The 21028-nt window shown below is 40.7% G+C and overlaps 1 protein-coding gene and 1 long non-coding RNA gene across 2 annotated transcripts in view; one reads left to right on the top strand and one right to left on the bottom strand.

Annotated features, from left to right (window-relative positions):
- The window catches only part of LOC138416123 (CD48 antigen-like), a 43499-nt gene extending 37400 nt beyond the window's left edge, over positions 1-6099 (bottom strand). The window contains exons 1-2 of the mRNA XM_069544882.1: positions 5968-6099; positions 5320-5378 (exon numbers count right to left, since the gene is read on the bottom strand). Of these exons, the coding sequence (XP_069400983.1) occupies positions 5320-5378; positions 5968-6023 (115 nt within the window). The 5' untranslated portion in view covers positions 6024-6099. The remainder of the gene's footprint in view (positions 1-5319; positions 5379-5967) is intronic.
- A 1132-nt stretch (positions 6100-7231) lies between these two features.
- On the top strand, positions 7232-20735 carry LOC138416143 (uncharacterized). Its single transcript, XR_011247555.1, has 4 exons — positions 7232-7417; positions 7926-8053; positions 9653-9838; positions 19577-20735. It is a non-coding gene; the product is annotated as an uncharacterized lncRNA (long non-coding RNA).
- Positions 20736-21028: the final 293 nt, after the last annotated feature.

Raw genomic sequence — 21028 nt, 5'->3', positions numbered from 1 at the left:
AGTCCCTTGGACTGCAAGGAGATCCAACCAGTCCATTCTAAAGATCAGCCCTGGGATTGCTTTGGAAGGAATGATGCTAAAGCTGAAACTCCAGTACTTTGGCTACCTCATGAGAAGAGTTGACTCATTGGAAAAGACTCTGATGCTGGGAGGGATTGGGGGCAGGAGGAGAAGGGGATGACAGAGGATGAGATGGCTGGATGGCATCACTCACTCGATGGACGTAAGTCTGAGTGAACTCCGGGAGTTGGTGATGGACAGGGAGGCTTGGCGTGCTGCAGTTCATGGGGTCACAAAGAGTCGGACATGACTGAGTGACTGAACTGAACTGAGTTGAACTGTATTAACTAATATGTTATAATACTATTAAATTATAGTGGTGAAGGTAGAATCATCTGTTCTGTAAACTTTGATTATAATTAACCTATGAAACTACTGTGCCTGTTACCTTTTAAAGAGTAGGTATTAGACAATTTAACCTATTTTTTAAAATAAGGTAATGTGTTTTTATGATTTATTTGAAAACCATATGTATTTGGCTCTTTGTCTATTACTCCTGGGACATAGCTCCTAAAATCTTTGCAGCTTCCTACATAAGCATTCCAGGGGTAAGTTATGACCAATCTAGACAGCACATTAAAAAGCAGAGGCATTACTTTGCCAACAAAGATCCATCTAGTCAAAGCTACGGTTTTTCCAGTGGTCACGTATGGATGTGAGAGTTGGACTGTAAAGAAAGCTGAGCGCTGAAGAATTGATCCTTTTGAACTGTGGTGTTGGAGAAGACTCTTGAGAGTCCCTTGGACTGCAAGGAGATCCAACCAGTTCATCCTAAAGGAAATCAGTCCTGAATATTCACTGGAAGGACTGATGCTGAAGCTGAAACTCCAATACTTTGGCCCCCTGATGTGAAGAACTGATTCATTTGAAAAGACCCTGATACTGGGAACGATTAAAGGCAGGAGGAGAAGGGGATGACAGAGGATGAGATGGTTGGATGACATCACTGGTTCAATGGACATGAGTTTGAGTAAGCTCCAGGAGTTGGTGATGGACAGGGAGGCCTGACATGCTATAGTCTATGGTGTCGCAAACAGCTAGACATGACTGAACTGAATATTGTTCCCAGTTACTTAATTAGATCCAGAGCAACAAGGTGAAATGGTTATCTTTTGTTATTCCTAACAAACCCCTTTCATACCACAACTGAAATTTATGTTCGGTAGGTGACTTTGGGAAGCTCCTTGGGATGGGAGGGAACCAAGCCTGATAGCAAGTTGAAACTTTCATTCCCACGCTCTGTTATGCTGACAGGGGAGAAGGCCTAGCAACTGAGTTTAATCATCAGTGATCAGTGATTCAATCAATTCTGCCTGTGTAATGAAGTCCTCATAAAAACCCAAAAGGATGGGCCTAGGAGAGCTTCTGGATTGGTGGACCCAAGTAGGTGCTTACAGGGTGGCACTCCAGGAGAGGGCATGCAAGCTCAGCACATTTTCCCACATGCTTGGCCTGATCCATCTTGCTCATCTGGCTATTTAGAAGTTATGTTTTTAAATAATAAACCAGTGATCTAGTAAGTAAACTGATCTCCTGTTGTTCTGTAAACTGCTCTAGCAAATTAATTAAACCTGACAAGAAGATCATGGGAACCTCTAATTTATAGCCAGTCTGTCAAAAGCACAGCTAACCTGGACTTGTTACAAGTGTCTGAAGTTGGGAGAGAATAAGGGATTGAACCTTTAATCTGTGAGATCTGACAAGCTGATCTGACAGGAAGATAGTGTTATAACTGAGTCAAATTGTAGGAAGCCCATGTGGTAACCGGTAAATGACAAAATTGCTTGGTGTGGGGAAAAGAACTCTTACATCTAGCATCAGAAGTAGTTTGCTAGCATCAGAGAATAGAGAAGAAACACAGGAGTGTGTTTCCATAGCCTGCTTAGATTTTTGTTCTCTTCTGGACTCAGTATTGGTAAATTATATTTTTCTAGAGCCACTGCATCTCAATTTTCAATATATTTGCTTAAAGTTAAGCAGAATAGAATTTTAACTTTATTTTTATACATGGTTGTTTCCTGCTTTTAATTTCTTTTGGGTATTTAGGTTTTCAAGGAAGCATTTTGGAAGACTGGAGACACAAGATCTAGCTGGTGGTGATTCATCGGTTTATTTTCTTTCAGACAAAACACTGCAAGGCAATGTTTGGTGTTTTTGAAGAGGGAACTAAATCACTAAAGAAAAAGCAAATAGTCAGAGTTCAGGAAAAGATAGGAATGAGGGAATTTCCAGACTAGCAATTTAATGTGGAAAAGGCAATGGCACCCCACTCCAGTACTCTTGCCTGGAAAATCCCATGGACCAAGGAGCCTGGTAGGCTACAGTCCATGGGGTCACAAAGAGTCAGACACGACTGAGTGACTTCACTTTCACTTTCACTTTTATGCATTGGAGAAGGAAATGGCAACCCACTCCAGCGTTCTTGCCTGGAGAATCCCAGGGACGGGGGAGCCTGGTGGGCTGCCACCTATTTGGTCACACAGAGTCAGACACGACTGAGGCAACTTGACAGCAGCAACAGCAGCAGCAGCATCAATTTAATGAAGAGACTTTGCAAGAGCTCCATACAGCTGTAAAGCTTCAGTCAGTCAATTCAGTCACTCAGTTGTGTCTGACTCTTTGTGACCCCATGAATCGCAGCATGCCAGGCCTCCTTGTCCATCACCAACTCCCAGAGTTCACTCAAACTCACGTCCATCGAGTCGGTGATGCCGTCTAGCCATCTCATCCTCTGTCGTCCCCTTCTCCTCCTGCCCCCAATCCCTCCCAGCATCAGAGTCTTTTCCAATGAGTCAGCTCTTCACATGAGGTGTCCAGAGTACTGGAGTTTCAGCTTTAGCATCAGTCCTTCCAATGAACACCCAGGGCTGATCTCCTTCAGAATGGACTGGTTGGATCTCCTTGCAGTCCAAGGGACTCTCAAGAGTCTTCTCTAACACCACAGTTCAAGAGCATCAATTCTTCAGTGCTCAGCTTTCTTCACAGTCCAACTCTCACATCCATACATGACCACTGGAAAAACCATAGTCTTGACTAGATGGACCTTTGTTGGCAAAGTAATATCTCTGCTTCTGAATATGCTATCTAGGTTGGTCATAACTTTCCTTCCAAGGAGTAAGCATCTTTTAATTTCATGGCTGCAGTCACCATCTGCAGTGATTTTGGAGCCCCAAAAAATAAAGTCTGACACTGTTTCCACTGTTTCCCCATCTATTTGCTATGAAGTGATGGGACCAGATGCCATGATCTTCATTTTCTGAATGTTGAGCTTTAAGCCAACTTTTTCACTCTCCTCTTTCACTTTCATCAAGAGGCTTTTGAGTTCTCCTTCGCCTTCTGCCATAAGAGTGGTGTCATCTGCATATCTGAGGTTATTGATATTTCTCCCAGCAATCTTAGATCTGTTTATTTGTGTGGTTGCAAGCTGCCTGACTCTTGAGTCTTTTTTGTTTTTGTTTTTGGCTCTTTTTTTGTTCTCTCTCTCATATTTAAATAAATTTATTAAGTTATTTCTCTCAGGCTACAGAAAATATTATTGACATGATCAGGGAGATAAAGTTACAATTTACAAGAAAACTGAGAAAAATAACTAGAGGACAATTGGTGCCACTATCCCTAGATCCCAGTTCCTGATTTCCAATTCTTTTTCTAATGCAGCTTCTGGAATCTATTAAAACATACAGAAAAGGACCAAATCTAACAATAACTGAAAAGCTGATAAGAAAATGTAAATAAGGTCATTTCCATCTCTTCTGTATACCAAAACATCCTGTGTGCCCTGCCTTAAGGGTACATGAAAAAATACACCCATAAAACTTTCTTTTGCAAATTTTCAAGGAACTGAAAATTCCTTGAAAGGATATGACACCATATCCTTTAAATGTCTTAAAATTATAATTTTAAATGAAGGACAAGCACTCACTAGTTCAATCAACATCAATTCTTAAAAGTATGAAACCAGTACTGCCTGAATCAGCTTTAATCCAGGATGCATTTACAGGAAAGAGTTCTTGTTTTATCACTGTTTAAGTAATGTAAAGGACACTGTGGCTAGAGCCACTGGGACCCACCCAGCTACCTGCCCTCCCCTCTCAAGTGGGACCTACATACACATAGCCTTGTTATTGTTGCTCTCAGTCTGCTTATAATTCGGCTGATGCCTGTTTGGGCAAGGCAGGAACAGCTGCACTTTCTTCGGGGGGACTTCCACCCCTCAGTGGTTGTTTGGCAACTAAAATGCACAGACAGAGAGCAGATGGGCAGATGGCTTCCTGTGTTGCCCTTGCCCTCCCACCTACACACCTCTCTGAGAACATTGAGAGGTGCTGTAATGGCAGAACAGGGGAAGAGCTCTGGAAGCACAGAGGGGCCAGCCTAGATGTAACTACATCTCAAAAAAAAAAAAAAATCAGAACAACCTAAACTGCTCACTGATCGCACAAACTCCATGACCTTAATGAGGTAATTTTAGCATTTGCTGACTAAAAAAAGGAAAAAGAATTCAGATTGTGGAGGGCACTAGTGGAGCAGCTGTTTCCTTGCTGAAAAATGTAAATAAGATCATTTTCCTAGAGGTTGGGGAGGGAAGAAAGGGTCAGAAATAGGGAGAGGAGAGTAGTTTCTTATAAAAAGCAGAGGTTCCCCTATCCCTGAATTAAAAGGTTAGAGTTCTCTGTGGGGAGTGGGGGGTGGGGAGGGTTAGGACAGTGAGGGCCCTGCAGCCCTCATCAGCCTCTCTTCAGTCTGAGACAAAACATGGTCCTGGAGGCGGAGGTGGGTGAGGAGTTTAGGAAAGTGTGCAATCTCTGTGTCACCACAATCCCTTTGATTCCAAAAGGAAAATCTTTTCAGTTTTTAACCTGCTGGATTATGATAAAATCATCAATTATGAAACAGTGAAACAATACTTTTTTCTTTTAAGGGTCTCTTTGCAAATCTTTCATCAAGATAGAAAAATATAACACGATGTACATGAGTATTCTGTGTCCCTACGTCAGACACTGGTCAGAATGTGCTCTATTTCATTTGATTTCCCAAATGACACACGAAGTTAGGTGTTATTCTATCCATTTTACAAGTAAGGAAGTTGAAGCTCAGACAGGTAAAGCCCACTTGTCCCAGGGTATATACGTTGGCTGAAGATTTTACAGCGAATATGGGGCAGGACAAGAATTTGTGACCCGATGTGTCTGACTACAGAGTTCAGCTTTACTTTGCACCATAAAACGGTTGGGGTACAAAGTCAGGGGGCCAACTCACAATCCACACACAAGACAGCATCTGCAGCCTTATCCCAGCCTCCGCAGAGTTGAAAACAACTGTAACCACACATAAAGGTCATCAACTGTAACCTCACATAAAGGTCATCATATGAGAGGTCAGAATCCCACTTCCCCAACCTTCCCCCAATCCCTCTACCCTCCACCTCTGCAGATGTCCCCACAGCTCAGATGTCCCTGAATATGGGGCAATGGGAGCTTGTCCCGGTCCCTCACTCATCCCACATGTCCCCCTCAGGCTGTAAGGAGAAGGAAGTCTGGGAGGTGGGGGTGGGGGTGGGGGTAGGGGATGGAGAGAAGGGCCTGATATTGTGGAGACAGTTCTGCCAAACCAGAATCTGAAAAATGAGACACTGCTCTAATCATTTCAGCAGCAGCAGCCCCACAAAGCAGGGCTAATAATTGCCTTTTGAAGTAAGGGTTTGATGGTGATTTTCCCATCCTGAGGAACTTGCAGACATTCCAGAAAGGCCCTGATCCCTCTTTCCTCCCCTTCAACCCTCAAAGAAGCTTGCGAAACAGGAAGTTGGTACCAGGCAAGCTCCAGCTGCCCACCAATCTTCCTCACACCTGACTCAGCCTCTCACCACCCTGTCCCAGGAGCAGCCCCATCTGTCCTGTTACTCACCAAAAATGAGACTGATTTGGAGAATCAGTGTCTGGGTGGGGAGCCAGCTGCTGCATAAGGAGTCCATGACTGACTGCCTGCTGACTGTGTTAGACCTCTGGCTCCTCCTCTGCTTGCTCCCCGCCCCTCTCCTCTGTGATCCTTTCGGCAGTAAAGTCCTTCCTTGCCTGATCAGTCAAAGCAGAAAGTAAAAAAATTAGAGGTTTTTTTTTCCTGATAAAAATTATCCATGCTGATTGTTTAAAATTTGGAAAATATAGGAAATTGTACAGAAGAATAAAGAATCACTTGTTATCACACCTCATAAATCTAACCATCATAAACATTCTATTTTTCCAGGTTATCATGATATTATTGACATGCAGTACATGTAAGTTTAAAAGTACACAACATGATCATGAGATACATGTATGATTGCAAAATAATTACCACAATGAGTATCGTTAATATCTCTCCCCCCTCACATAATGACTATGTGTGTGTGATGATAACATTTAGGATTGATTTATTCTTTTGACAAGTTTCAAGTATATAACACAGTATTGTTAATTACAGTCACCTTGCCATGCAGTAGATCCCCAGAGTTTATTCATCTTAATTATCTACTACTACTACTACTAAGTCACTTCAGTCGTGTCCGACTCTGCGACCCCATAGACGGCAGCCCACCAGGCTCCCCCGTCCCTGGGATTCTCCAGGCAAGAACACTGGAGTGGGTTGCCATTTCCTTCTCCAGTTTTCCTTTAAAACTGGAGGAAGTTACAGTTCAGTACACATAGGCAAAGTCATATCTGGCTCTTTTAATTATCTAAAGTTTGTACTTTTTGACCAACATCTCCCCATCTGCCAGCCCAGACAATGACCATTCTACTCTCTATTTCTATGAGTTCAGCTTTTTTAGATCCTACATATAAGTGAGATCATACAGTACTTGCCTTTCTCTGTCTGATTTATTTCCCCTATCATGCGGCCCTCAAGGTCCACCAAGTTCTCACAAAAGGCAAAACTTCCTGCTTTTTATGGCAAAATATTTTCGTTATCTATTAATCCACCACTGGGCATTTAGGTGTTCCAGTGTCTTGACTGAAATGAACGTGGAGTTGGGGAATGGGGCAAATATGTCTTTGAGATCCTGATTTCTTTTCCTTCAGATATATACCCCGAAGAGGAATTGCTGGATAACATAGCAGTTCTATTTTAAATTTTTTGAGGAAGTTCTATACTGTTTTACATAAAGGTTGTACAAATTTACATCCCCACTAACAGTGACTAGAATTTCCCTGGTAGCTCAGTGGTAAAAAAAAAATCCACCTGCAATGCGGAAGACTCAGATTTGATCCTTGGGTCAGAAAGACCCTCTAGAGAAGGAAACGGCAACCCACTCCAGATTCTTGCCTGAGGAATCCCATAGACAGAGGAGCCTGGCAGTCTATGTACGGGGTTGCAAAAGGTCAGACACAACTTAGCAACTAAACAGCAACAACAGTGGACAAGGATTTCCTTTTCTCCAGAGCCTCACCAATACTTATTGTCTCTTGTCTTTTTGACAATAGCCATTCTAACAGATGCGAAATGCTTTCTTATTGTAATTTTGATTGCATTACCCTGATGATTAGGGATGTTGAATTTCTTTCATGGACCTGTTGGTCATTTGTATGTCTTCTTTATAAAATGTCTATTCAGTTCCTCTGTCCATTTTTTTAATTGATCATAGGCACTCTTCTATAGTTCCCCCTGGATATGTTTGTCTGTGAATTTTGAAATATAATGAGAAAAAAAGATTAACTTTTTAGATAAAGTAGCAGTCTTCAAAGCGTGTTACCTGAGATGATCCGCGGAAATAGAAGAATAAAACAGAAGAGTTTTCTATCTATATTTTTATTTACAATAAGAAAGAAGAACCCACTCATAGCACGTAATAGAATTTCCTTGACACTCCAACTTGGTCTGTTTGTCAGTCACAGGTGAATGACTCAAGAGAAATGCCAAGGCTGAGAGTGGCACTCTCATTTGCTGGGTCAGTTTCAGACGATCGTACCTGAGGAAGCATGAACATCACTGAATTAACAAGAATGGAGTGGTTAAGGTAAGAAGCTCTCCTGACATGTGTGAACTAGAGAAAACACATGTAAGGGAAAGAACAAGAAGAAGACAGCTGACCCTCTCCTACACGTGATTAAGTTGTCAGCACATTATGAGGCAAAACTGATGACAGAATTAAACTGGACAAGAAACTCACCAAAAACTTAAATACAAATAACATGCTTGGAAATTTCTAAGTATAAATCTAGGAAGGAATCTTGGAGGAGGAAATTTACATCTTAGCATCAAATTAGAAATAGTGTATATATTGGTAAAATTTGACATTTGGAGATGGAGGGAAAATATTGGGGAAAAAACTCAAAGTTGTTTAGGTCGTGATGAGATCTCTCTTACTAGTTGCCAAGTATATTTCTAACAGACACAGGTGTTTGTTGTAATGTTGCTTTAAAATAGAAGAATAATGTAAGTAGTCTAAATGTCCTTGCTTTTTTTGAAGTAAAAAATTCAAACTCACAAAAAAATTCAAGAATACCCTATGAAATATGGATTCGTCTCCACTACTGTTAATAATAACCTTACTATAAATGTATATTGAGTCTTGAAGTATGAGCTAAGGTTGTATGAACCATCATGAACTGCAACAATTGAAATACTGTTTATTTCATGGATATGGATATCTCATATTATGACTTTAAAAATGCAATTCATATTTAATAAGTATACATAGTGGGATTGCCTGCTTAAAATCTTTTGTCTTTCACAACCCTGCCATAAAAAGTTTGTAGAATACTCATATAGACTCTATTTCTTTACCTTCTCTACCTTTTAATGGTTTTGATGATAACCATCCTATTTTCAATTCTGTTAGTAGTTTTTTATAAATAAATAAAAATGCATTTGAACATGTTTTTCCTCTTATCATCAATGCTATGCATAGAATGCTATTTCCTTTTCCATGTTCAATGAGAACTGAGTATGTTTCCTCTCTTTCTCCCAATTCTCAGTTTTGGTTGATATAATTTGAGGTTTTATATACAGTTTATATGGGTTTCCCACATGGCACTAGTAGTAAAGAACCCGCCTGCCAATGCAGGAGACATAACAGACGTGGGTTTGATCCCTGGGTTGGGAAGATCCCTTGGAGGAGGGCATGGCAACCCACTCCGGTATTCTTGCCTGGAGAATCCCATGGACAGAGGAGGCTGGCAGGCTACAGTCCACTGGGTTTCAAAGAGTCAGACACGACTAAAATGACTTAGTAAGTACAGCACACATACAGTTTATATGGTTATTGAATCTTGTTTATGTTATGTCTTCTTTTTTCCAAAAATTTAAAAATATTTACAAGTTTGCTTCTCTAGCAGTTTGAGAGTAATGTGCTGAAGTGGGGCCAAGATCAAGTTGTTTTAAGAAAAAAAGGGGGTTCAATGTCAGGATTTCATGTACTAAGACTGGAATTTAATCTAGAAAATCTCAGGAGAGTGGGAGCCAGAGGCATTTCTACTGCTTACATTATTCCCTCTATTTTAAAGCAGTGTTACAGCAAACTTTGGTCTGTCAGAAATACATTCGGCTGCTAGTGAGAGAGACATAATCATGATGACCTAAATAAATTGCAATCTTGTTTTTCTCTTGTTTTCAGATAAACTCTGTAAGAATCAATGCAGAGCAAGCCATGGTAATCCTATGAAGCACCAAGTTCCCAGAGTCCTTATATTTTTCTGTTCACTGATGTGTGGTTTTCATTCTTGAGGTCACAGGATGGCTGCTGGAGCCCTAACCATCATGTACAAGTTCTGGACATTGCAAAAAAGAGAAGCAGGGAAGGGTAAGAGGCTTTTTCTCAAGTCCCACCCAGTGACTTCTGCTTGTATCTCATTGCCTTGCCCTGTATTATTAAGAGGGTCTGAGAAATGTCAATTTTTAGTTAAGCACATCACTACCATCAAATATATAGTTAGAAAGGATAGAGAGTAGGTAGGCAACTAGCAGTTTCATCCATAACACCCTAAAACATGATTCTTTGAGCATTTATATGGCTTTGCTCCTGTTAAGATAGTTCCCTAGAAGTAGAATTTCAAAATCAAAATACAATGTGCATTTACAACACTGAGTCAAATTGCTTCCCCAAAATGCTGTGCATGTTGAAATTCCCACAAACAGTGTATGAGAGTTCCTATTTTTCCATAGCCTTGCCAATATTGGTCATTATTAGCTTGATTGTCAATTTGATATATGAATATTGGTATCTTTTTCACTTTTTATTTCCCTGATAACTGGTGAATTTGAGCATCTTTTTACAAGTTAACTTATTGACTTTTACAAATTGGGGTTTGTCTAGGAAAAATACTCTTCCAACTAAGTCACCCTTCACCCCCTCATCCAAACTACCCAAATCAAGACTAGGTTTGTAAAGAGTATTCAGAGCTAGAGATGTGTAGAAAGTTGATTGAGCCAATAAAGATAAGTTCTATGACATAGCATCTGAAAGGGAAATTGAGTTTTGTTCTGGACAGAGTGAAATTCTAATGAGGAAGAAAAGGCCAAGGGAGATGCTTGTTAATCAGAGTCATAAGATCTGGGTGAAGAGAGAGACAGAAAAGTGATTGTTTAGGATGTTCTGGGAAGTTGTTGATTCAGTTCCCATACTTGGCTCACAATGAGGGTCTCTATCTGGGGTTACTCCTGATAGCAGTAGAAATGTCTGAGAAGACGAAGAAATCAGCTCAGTTCCTGCCAAAGGCTTGGTTGACTTATGGTGTTACGGACTCATCCAGCCAGAATAGGGAGATACGTTGTTTTTTTTTTTTTTTTTTTCTACCCATCATAAAAACCCCATGGCAGCAGCGGCAGCTAAGTTGCGTCAGTCGTGTCCGACTCTGTGCAACCCCATAGACAGCAGCCCACCAGGCTCCCCCAACCCTCGGATTCTCCAGGCAAGAACACTGGAGCAGATTGCCATTTCCTTCTCCAATGCATAAAAGTGAAAAGTGAAAGTGAAGTCACTCAGTCGTGTCCAACTCTTCCCGACCCCATGGACTGTAGCCTACCAGGCTCCTCCGTTCATGGGATTTTTCAGGCCAGAGTACTGGAGTCTGTTGCCATTGCCTTCTCCCTAAAAACCCCACATGTACTACCAATTAATGACACCCTGTCACTTGTCACTGAATAACTCAAAGATACAAAGTTTGTCTGTTCAGGCGCCTCTTGGAATTCACGCTTGCATAACTCATTTGCCAACTTATTAGACATGCTCTGAAATTCACTTTTATATCCTAGAATGGTCAAAAGCCCTCCTTGGTCTTCAGTAATATTTGACCTCTACACCCTCATAGTCTGCTTTTGGCTGTGTGGCAAATGAATAGTCTTTCTATTTATGGACCACGACTTTTGGGTAGATACTTGTCCATATTTGTTGATCTTTTTCTGCTTTCTCCACTACCGCTACTCATTTTACTTTTTTAAATAGCATTTAAAAAACATTATAAAAGGAAAATCAGCTCTGATGAGCAGCATTAATATTTTTGTCACCATTATTGTTGTCCCAAGAACCTCAGTAGGGGCTGGAGGGATAAGGCATTCTGTCCAATCATCACTCCATGGTTCCTTCCCCACATCTCTCCACCCTGTTGGGTCCAGTTCTGGAACTTTTATTTTCATACACTGGCCAGAGTTCCACTGGAGAAGAATGACTGAAGTAAGTGGATCCCTGTGACAACAAGAAAAACATAATATTCACTGAGAGAGTGAGAATGAGAGAAAAGCTAGAAAGAAAAGATAGTTGTAAGAGAGGATCTCAGGAAAATTGTCAGTCAGGAAAACCAAAGTCCTTGTATGGATAATAGGGTGATTAAACATTGCATGAAGCTTTTCAACATAGACACCGGGTAGAGGAGGAACAGAAAGAGGGCAGAGCATGGTCAAAGGACATCTCAGCTAAAGGAACAGGCAACTGGACACAGGACTGAAGTGCTCTGGTCACTCTGTAATCACAGGTCTCTGCCTGGCTTGATATAGATAAGGGAAAAGTAGAAAGACAGAAAAAGATGTCATGTATATTAGTCAGGATTCTCCAGAGAAATAGAATCAAAAGACTGTATATACAGAGATTTTAGGAATTGGCTCAGTTCAGTTCAGTTCAGTCACTCAGTTGTGTCTGACTCTTTGCAACCCCATGAATGGCAGCACACCAGGCCTCCCTGTCCATCACCAACTCCCGGAGTTCACTCAAATTCATGGACATCGAGTCGGTAATGCCATCCAGCCATCTCATCCCTTGTCGTCCCCTTCTCCTCCTGCCCCCAATCCCTCCCAGCATCAGAGTCTTTTCCAATAAGTCAGCTCTTTGCATGAGGTGGCCAAAGTACTGGAGTTTCAGCTTTAGCATCATTCCTTCCAAAGAAATCCCAGGGCTGATCTTCAGAATGGACTGATTGGATCTCCTTGCAGTCCAAGGGACTCTCAAGAGTCTTCTCCAACACCACAGTTCAAAAGCATCAATTCTTCAGCGCTCAGCCTTCTTCACAGTCCAACTCTCACATCCATACATGACTACTGGAAAAACCATAGCCTTGACTAGATGGATGTTAGACGGCAAAGTAATGTCTCTGCTTTTGAATATGCTATCTAGGTTGGTCATAACTTTCCTTCCAAGGAGTAAGCGTCTTTTAATTTCATGGATGCAATCGCCATCTGCAGTGATTTTGGAGCCCCTCAAAATAAAGTCTGACACTGTTTCCACTGTTTCCTCATCTATTTCCCATGAAGTGATGGGACCAGATGCCATGATCTTCATTTTCTGAATGTTGAGCTTTAAGCCAACTTTTTCACTCTCCTCTTTCACATTCATCAAGAGGCTTTTTAGTTCCTCTTCACTTTCTGCCATAAGGGTGGTGTCATCTGCATATCTGAGGTTATTGATATTTCTCCCGGCAATCTTGATTCCAGCTTGTGTTTCTTCCAGTCCAGCGTTTCTCATGATGTACTCTGCATATAAGTTAAATAAGCAGGGTGCCAATATACAGCCTTGACAGACTCTTTTTCCTATTTGGAACAAGTCTGTTGTTCCATGTCCAGTTCTAACTGTTGCTTCCTGACCTGCATACAGATTTCTCAAGAGGCAGGTCAGGTGGTCTGGTATTCCCATCTCTCTCAGAATTTTCCACAGTTTATTGTGATCCACACAGTCAAAGGCTTTGGCATAGTCAATACCTTATTATAAAGGCTGGCAAGTCTAAACTTCAGGGTAAATGATCCAGGCTGGAGAACCAGAGAAGATCTGCTGCTGTGGTTCAAATTCAAAGGCTATTAGCAGGGAAGACACAGCCAATGTTACATTACGCTGTAGGGAAAGGAGCTTAGCTCAGATCAGTAACTGCACAGTTCGGAGGGACAACACTGCTCTCCTACTCATCTGGAAGAAAATGTTCTCAGATCCTTAGAGAGAAAAGAGATCCTTTAAACTACAATCTGCATGTTTTTGGAGTTAGTTATAATTCACACAACGGCATGGGTGTACACATTTGTGTGTATTGTGGGGGTGTGTATGTGCATGCGTGTGTGTGTGTGTATGTTTCTTTTCAGAGGCTAGGGTTTTAGTAAAGTTAGTTTCCTCTAATCTCTGGAAGTCTACCTGCTACAGGTTGAGCTTTCTGGCCAAGCTGGGGAAATTTAAAGTGAGTGAAATCTGAGATCTGCTTTTGTTCTGTTTGAATTAGTAATTTAGGCAAATAGGAGGTTGCTTTGTTTATGTAGGGATAATGATGGTAACAGAAAAAAGGAGAGAGAAAATATCGTACAATAAATAAACTTGCAATGTTATCCATGGGCCCAGGTAAACTAGACAAAATTACTCCAGCCTTTCCCATGAAACAAAACACATTTATTGCCAGATTACAGAGGTAATAATAGCTTCTGCTTTCACTTCCTATGGGAAAAAATGATTCATCCCTTTCCCATCAAGCTCTATGTTGTAAAAAAGGAAGTTGATATCTTGCAATATATTAATAGAATGGCAAGAGAGCTCTAGAGGACATACAACGAGCATGTCCTCTGGTCTGAAGCCAGAGAGGGGCATGAGGATGGGGACACTGTTCCAGACATTCAAAATAAGGGGGGTGGCGTAAGAAGCTGAGAAAAAGTATGATGGCTTAGAAAACTCTTCTTCAGTTTCCTTAGCAATAAGGATTAGAGACAGTGAATATTTAATTATTGTTTTCTTACCTCTGAAGATTATGACAATAAAATGAAATTACTGCATGTGAGGTGCTTAGCATAGGAATTGGCATCTTATAAGCACTTGGTCAACTACCCTAGGGAGTAGGAGAGGAAAAATTCAAGGCAAAGGCCCAGGTTTCTGGAATAGGTCATTGACTGAGAGTAGGAACCTAACAATAGTTTGGAGATTGAAGACAATGAACGGGGCATTGGCCATGTTGTACATGACCCCCTAGTGGAGATGCCTAGTAGAGAGTTGGATGCAGGGTCTGATGCTTAGCAGAGGGTGTGGGGTGGAGATATAGACTTGGAGAGTAGCAGCATGTGAATGATATTTGGAGCCCACACAGTAGCTATCCTAGAGAGATAATGAAAATGCATTAAAGGGAATCTGTGACAAAAACACTGGGAGCCCCGATATTGTAGAAAGCATTGAGATAGAGGAAAAGCAGCCAACAAAGGAGCCTAAGGGGGATGGCAGAGGGGTATGAGGAGGCCTCGGGTGTATAATATTAAGGAAACCAAAGGAAAAGAGACTTTAGGAAAGACTTTCTGACTTCTATTGGGAAAGAAGAGTCAACAGTGTCAAATGTTGGAGCAGCTGCTGGTTACCTCGTGATGCTCAAAGGAGTCAGGGTGAAGGGATGCTGAGGAGTGAGTCCCTTGGAGCAACTGTAGAAGTGGCTGTGATGTGGGAGAGGGAGAAACAGGACAACAGCTGGAGGTGCAAATTTAAGGGAGTGTTTAGAGGTGCACTGAGTACGGAGAAGGCAATGGCACCCACTCCAGTACTCTTGCCTGGAAAATCCCATGGACAGAGGAGCCTGGTAGCCTGCAGTCAATGGCGTCATGAAGAGTCAGACATGACTGAGCAACTTCACTTTCACTTTTCACTTTCATGCATTGGAGAAGGAGGTGGCAACCCACTCCAGTGTTCTTGCCTGAAGAATCCCAGGGACGGGGGAGCCTGGTGGGCTGCCGTCTCTGGGGTCGCACAAAGTTGGACACAACTGAAGCGACTTAGCAGCAGTAGCAGAGAATGTTTAGGGACTACTGGAAAGGAGTTAGAGGCATCAGTGAAGCATGCCATAGAAAGAGGAAGCACATTAGACAGTAAAGTCCCTGATAAGGGGCAAGAAGGAGGGGCTACAAGCACGGGTAAAAGTATCAACTTTAGGTTCTAGGAGCTCAGTGTCATTTGTCAGGGCAGAAGAGAAAGCTGGAACAGGTGTAAATAAATGTGGGTCAGTTAAAATTTAAGTGATAGGAATTTGAAGGCATCACCTTTTCTTTTTCCTAAAGAAAGTATTTTATTGTGTTTAAAATTGGTAGGAAAGTTATTTACAAAAGTATAAAACGTGGTAACCGAAACTTCTGAGTTGAAGTTTTGAGAAGTAGCATCTCATCTGGTCCTTCTATCACTCACCAGGGAGATCAAGCATATCTCTTTCACATTCTAAGCCAACAAAACAAAGTTGCATCCTTTGTTGTTTTAAACACATGGTTGCAGAAGGCATCACTTTTTAAAAATGCATTTGTTCATTTTTGTCTGCACGGTCTTTGTTGCTCCAAATGAGCTTTCTCTAGTTGTGGTGAGCAGGGGCTACTCTCTGGTTGCTGTAAGGGGGCTTCTCATTGTGGTAGTGTCTCTTATTGCAGAGCATGGGCTCTAGGGCACATGGGCTTTAGTAGTTGCAGCTCATGGGCTTTAGAGTGTGGGCTCAGTAGTTGTGGCACATGGGATTAGTTACCCCAAGGCATATGGGATCTTCCCTGACCAGGGGTTGAACCCATGTCCCCTGCATTGATAGGTGGATTCTTAACCACTGGACAAACTCAGAAGTCCAAGGCATCACGTTATGACTTCTATTTATGTTTCCTGATAAATAGGAGGCTCTTTCATTACCCAAGAGTGGCAAGGTAGAATGGAGGATTGGAAGGATATGAAAAAAATTTAGTAGTATGATAAAAAAAAAAAAGATGGGCTATGGAACTCAATTACCTGGATTTGAATCTTGGTTCTGATACTTTCCAGGTGTGTGGACTTGATCATATGATTTAGTCTTTCTATGTCTCCTTTTACTAATCTGTGAAATGAGGATAATGATAGCTATCTCACAATGTGTTTTTGGGGGTTCAGTGAATTTAAAGCATGTAGACTAATTAGGACAATACATGGCACATGGCAAGCACTCAATAAATGTTAGCTGCTACTAATTCATATTATCTTTAAATATCTACTAAGCACATAGCTGATTGCTGAGTGTTGTTAAAGATTGGTTGAAGCTGCTGCTGCTGCTGCTGCTAAGTCGCTTCAGTCGATAGTGTTAATTCATAATGACTTTGTCAAGGAAGGTTGATGATTCTTCCAGGCAACTTGAATGTGGTACAAAGGTGTAGGTGAGTTGGATCAATCTAGGATTGCCAAGTAGGTGAGAACATATTTTTATTCCAATTTATTTACTCATTTCCCCCTTGATCTACCACTATCTGTGTCCTATGATAAATTTGTACAGAAAGTTTTAGCATGGAAATTAGCTAATAGTTAGATAAATACAATTCTTCCTCATGACTTTCCATCTGAATTATCTTGAGAAAGCTTTAACTCAAATTGTCAATATATTTCACCATCAATATCAATATTATAATCTTACAATGCCAGTTGTTATGGACTGAACTATGTCTTCCCAAAATTCATGTTGAAGTCACCCCAGTGTGATTATATTTGGAGACACAGCCTTTAAAGAGGTAATTTAAGGTTAAATGAGGTCATAAATGTGGGGTCCTAATCCAATATGATTGGCATCCTTATAAGAAAAGTCAGGGATACTAATGATGTATGCATGTGCAGGAGAAAGACCATGTGAAGACACAGAAAGAAGGTGACCTTCTGAAAACTAAGAATAGAGGTCTCAGGAAAAGCCAAACCTGCCAAAACTTTGATCTTGGACTTTCAGCTTCCAATACTGTGACAAAATTCCTATTGTTTAAATGACATTCTGTGGTATCTTGTTATGGTAGCCTTAGCAGACTAATATACCAGTGTTACAGCATACCTTTATATAGTGGTAGGTATAAACTGAAAAATAAGAGCCTGCTCCCTGAGGAATATCTTTGTTGTTTGTAGATGGAAAAGTTCTTGTTGGCATTTTGTACCTCAGAGGGTATGAGAGAATATGCCTAGTTTCAGGTCATTTCTGCATTGCTTCAATCCCCCCATATTCACTAATTCCATGGACTCGGGTGGCTACCTCAAGTGAGTGAACCAAGATATATACATGTCAGTTTCAGTCACCCTTACTGGAAAGGGGTTCTTTGGATGTGCATCAAAATTCGTTCCTTGTATTCCCATAGTCATTTCTGTGGGGCCACATTCCATTCAGATATCATATTAGAACAGTTTTCCATTATACTTCTACTTGATTAAATGGCTAGACTACTAGCCACTTCCCTTGAATCAATAAAAAGTCAAACTTGAACCATTTTATTTTTATTTCCTTCAATCAAGCTGTTGTCTTTCCAAGCAAGATGTCAGCTATTCATCATGGAATTGCCATTCACAAAGCAAGCAGATTTTTGTTGGTCAATAGTTGTTCATAAGCCACTTGTCAAGTGGCCCAAGTGGCCATAAGATTTAGCAATTCCCAGGTGTTTCCAAAGTTAGGCCGTGAGGGAAAGACTACACCTACTTATGAATTCTCCATTCTCTCCCCTAGTAGCATATTCATCTATAAATCATTTCCATTTTATTTTGGAACTCTTCTTGGCATTGTCCTCTCTGTTAGAATATTTCTCTGATATTGCTCAAGACATTTTGAGTATTTCAGTATAATTTTACAATTTTTAGTGATAAGAGCAATTTTAATTAGCATCCAATAGCAAGCTTGTTGTCTCCCAAATAGTTGCCTCTCAAATTTCTGGTCCAAAATCCTACCAGCCAGCAGTCACTTCTATGTATTATTCACTGACTATTTCCTTAAGCCCCTAGTCTTTCCTCAACATAGGGCTACTGTACAGAAAATCTGTCTGAGTTATCACTACAGTGTCAGCTACAAATTGGCATTTGCCATCTACCTCTACGAGAATTAAATCGTGCTGCTGTAGCTGATGACTTTCAACATCTATTGAAGGTATTTCAGAGTGGAGAGTAGAAATGAGGGACTCTGTGCTCTGGGAAAAACTGGCAGAACAAATCTTCAGATAGTTAGATATTTTTAGGAGCTGATTTTATGAGCCTAATTCTTGGATTTCCTCATATCTAGTAAAGCACTAAATTCCTTCATGGTGATGATTGCTCCTAATGATAGCAGAAATCTTTTACAAAAAATATATGCTTGATTGCATGTACTCTCCCTTCACCAAAATCACATACATACTGATTTCTCCCTTCCCCACCCGTTCCCCTACCCCCATCTTTGGAGGAGTTTCTCAGACCTATGTGAGATACTATCTCCCTGGCTATAGTCCTCATTTGGCCCCAGATAAAACCTAACTCACAACTTTCACTTTGTACATTTTTTAAGGTGTCACCAGCTAGATACCAATTGAGTATTAAAATACTAATCTCTTTTAGCCCACCAGATAGTCTATGACATTACAAATGAATGATTTGTGGACCCAGGCAATCTTATTGTTTCTCACTTAGCATGTTCTCTCAATTTTGACTGAACAGTATATGTACATATCTCTTCTATTTTACAGTATTCATAGGGGAATCATTTCCAACTCAGACATGATACTCATCCCCATGATATACCCAAGCAAAGGAGTCAAAACATTTTTTCATTGTATTTATTCAAACGCTCTAATTTTCATCCAAACTGTCACCATAGTCTCATCACCTGTTACATTACTATATCCCCCAATTGAACTGTAGCCCCTATTAGGATTTTGTGAATCGGTCTTGGAACGACAGCTAAGAGTTTCAGAAATAGCATTTCTCTACTCCCTGGCCATGTTACCAGCACATATGCATATGCCCATGGGTCTCCTTTGGTCAATTCTTCTCTTGAATAGACAGTGGAATCATTGCCCCAGGTGCTTTGAGGTCAAATTTCTCATTCTCAGCTTTGCTTTCTAGATTTTTAAATTTCTCCAAACTAGAGCAAATAAAGCAGATTTTTGGAGGTCCTAACTGTTGTGGGACCAGCAGGGGTTCCCATTGGTCCATCTAACTTCCAAGAGAGCTACATTGACATTTTTTACACTATTAAAATCTGCTTTATTCATCTCACTTCTTAAAAACCATTTAAAGATTTCTACCCTCCTAGGATGTTCCCTTGACTCTTCTCATTCACTTTCTCATTCTCTTGTAAATTACTCTAATTCTGTTCATTATCTGTTGTTTCAGCATAATTTCTCTTTTGGATCGCAATCCTGAGGCTAGCAGTTGTGGCTTGAAGTGTTTGGAATTCAACGTTGGCCCAGCACCAGGATACACCCTAGCATTCTCTATAATTTTTATTTTAGCTGTTACAGATAACAATTGGATTCTCTCATGCATTCAATAAACCAGCTCTTCAGGAGTTGGATCCATCATTTCTAAATTTAATTGACAACTTCAACCTCTAATAACTGGATTGCAGCACAGCTGTAATTCCATACTACTGGTGACATTGAGGACATATAGGAATCAAAGATTTCTCATCCTTGGCTTCTCATTCTTAGTTTTCTCAAACCAAATGTTTCAGTGAGCAAAGACTGTTGCATGGAGTCCCTCTTCTGGCACGAACTGTGAAAGCCAGGCTCATTGTTAAGTTAGGAGGCACTGTCCACATAAGAACACTCACACGACACTAACTGCAAGTCCAGCCACCCTCAAGTTTTAATAGCTTTGTTAGAACGACTCATGAACTTATTTTTTCCCTTTCTAAAAAACATTTTTATTTTTAGTTGTGGTGGTCACAGATCTCCTTTGTTACAAGGACTGTGAAAATTTCATATTTTATGGCAAGAGAAAAAATGTAAACATAAAAAATGTTCTATACCCTTTGGACTTCTCTCCTCTTCTGTGCATTGTGTATCTACATTGTGCGTTGGCCAAACCTTCCCTTGAGCAGAAATACCTTTTCAATCTTAAAGAACAACATTCTCTTAGTGCCAACAAAAAAACTCCTTAAAAGAAACATTGCTTCTTGATCTTATAAATGGTCACAATGACCCATCACTTTGTACTTAAAGATCTGGATTTTGCAGATTGATATATGCAATGATATAAATTGATATAATTTAATGCACAGCCCTCTGTCTCAGAAGCCCATGTAACTGTGTTTTGATGTCTAATGGGCAGTACAGTTCTTGGAGCCTTATGAGAAGCTGTTCCCAGGTTATAACTCAATTTGGCTTGAATAAAATTTTCTACACAGGGAACTATATTCAATATCCTGTGATAAACCATAATGGGAAAGAATATGAAAAAGAATGTATACATTTCTATACAGCAGAAATTGGCATAACATTGTGAATCAACTATACTTCTATGAAATAAAAAAAAATTCTATTTCTTTCTTAGACTGATTTTTTTCATCAGCAGGACTGAGGACTCACAGACTCACTGAAGTCTATTATATTCAAGTGTTGGGTTAGTTGCTCAGTTGTGTCTGGCTCTTTGCAACCCCATAGATTATAGCACACCAGCCTCCTCTGTCCATGGAATTTTCCAGGCAAGAATACTGGAGTGAGTAGCCATTCCCTTCTCCAGGGGATCTTCTCAACCCAGGGATCAAACCCAGGTCTCCTGTGTTGCAGGCAGATTCTTTACCATCTGAGCCACCAAGGAAGCCCCAAGATTACAGTTTATTAC

This window comes from Ovis canadensis, chromosome 1, assembly GCF_042477335.2.
Source record: "Ovis canadensis isolate MfBH-ARS-UI-01 breed Bighorn chromosome 1, ARS-UI_OviCan_v2, whole genome shotgun sequence".
In the NCBI taxonomy this organism is placed as follows: Eukaryota; Metazoa; Chordata; class Mammalia; order Artiodactyla; family Bovidae; genus Ovis; species Ovis canadensis.
The sequence above is the reverse complement of the archived record's forward strand: the minus strand, read 5'-3'. Positions and strand labels throughout refer to the sequence as shown.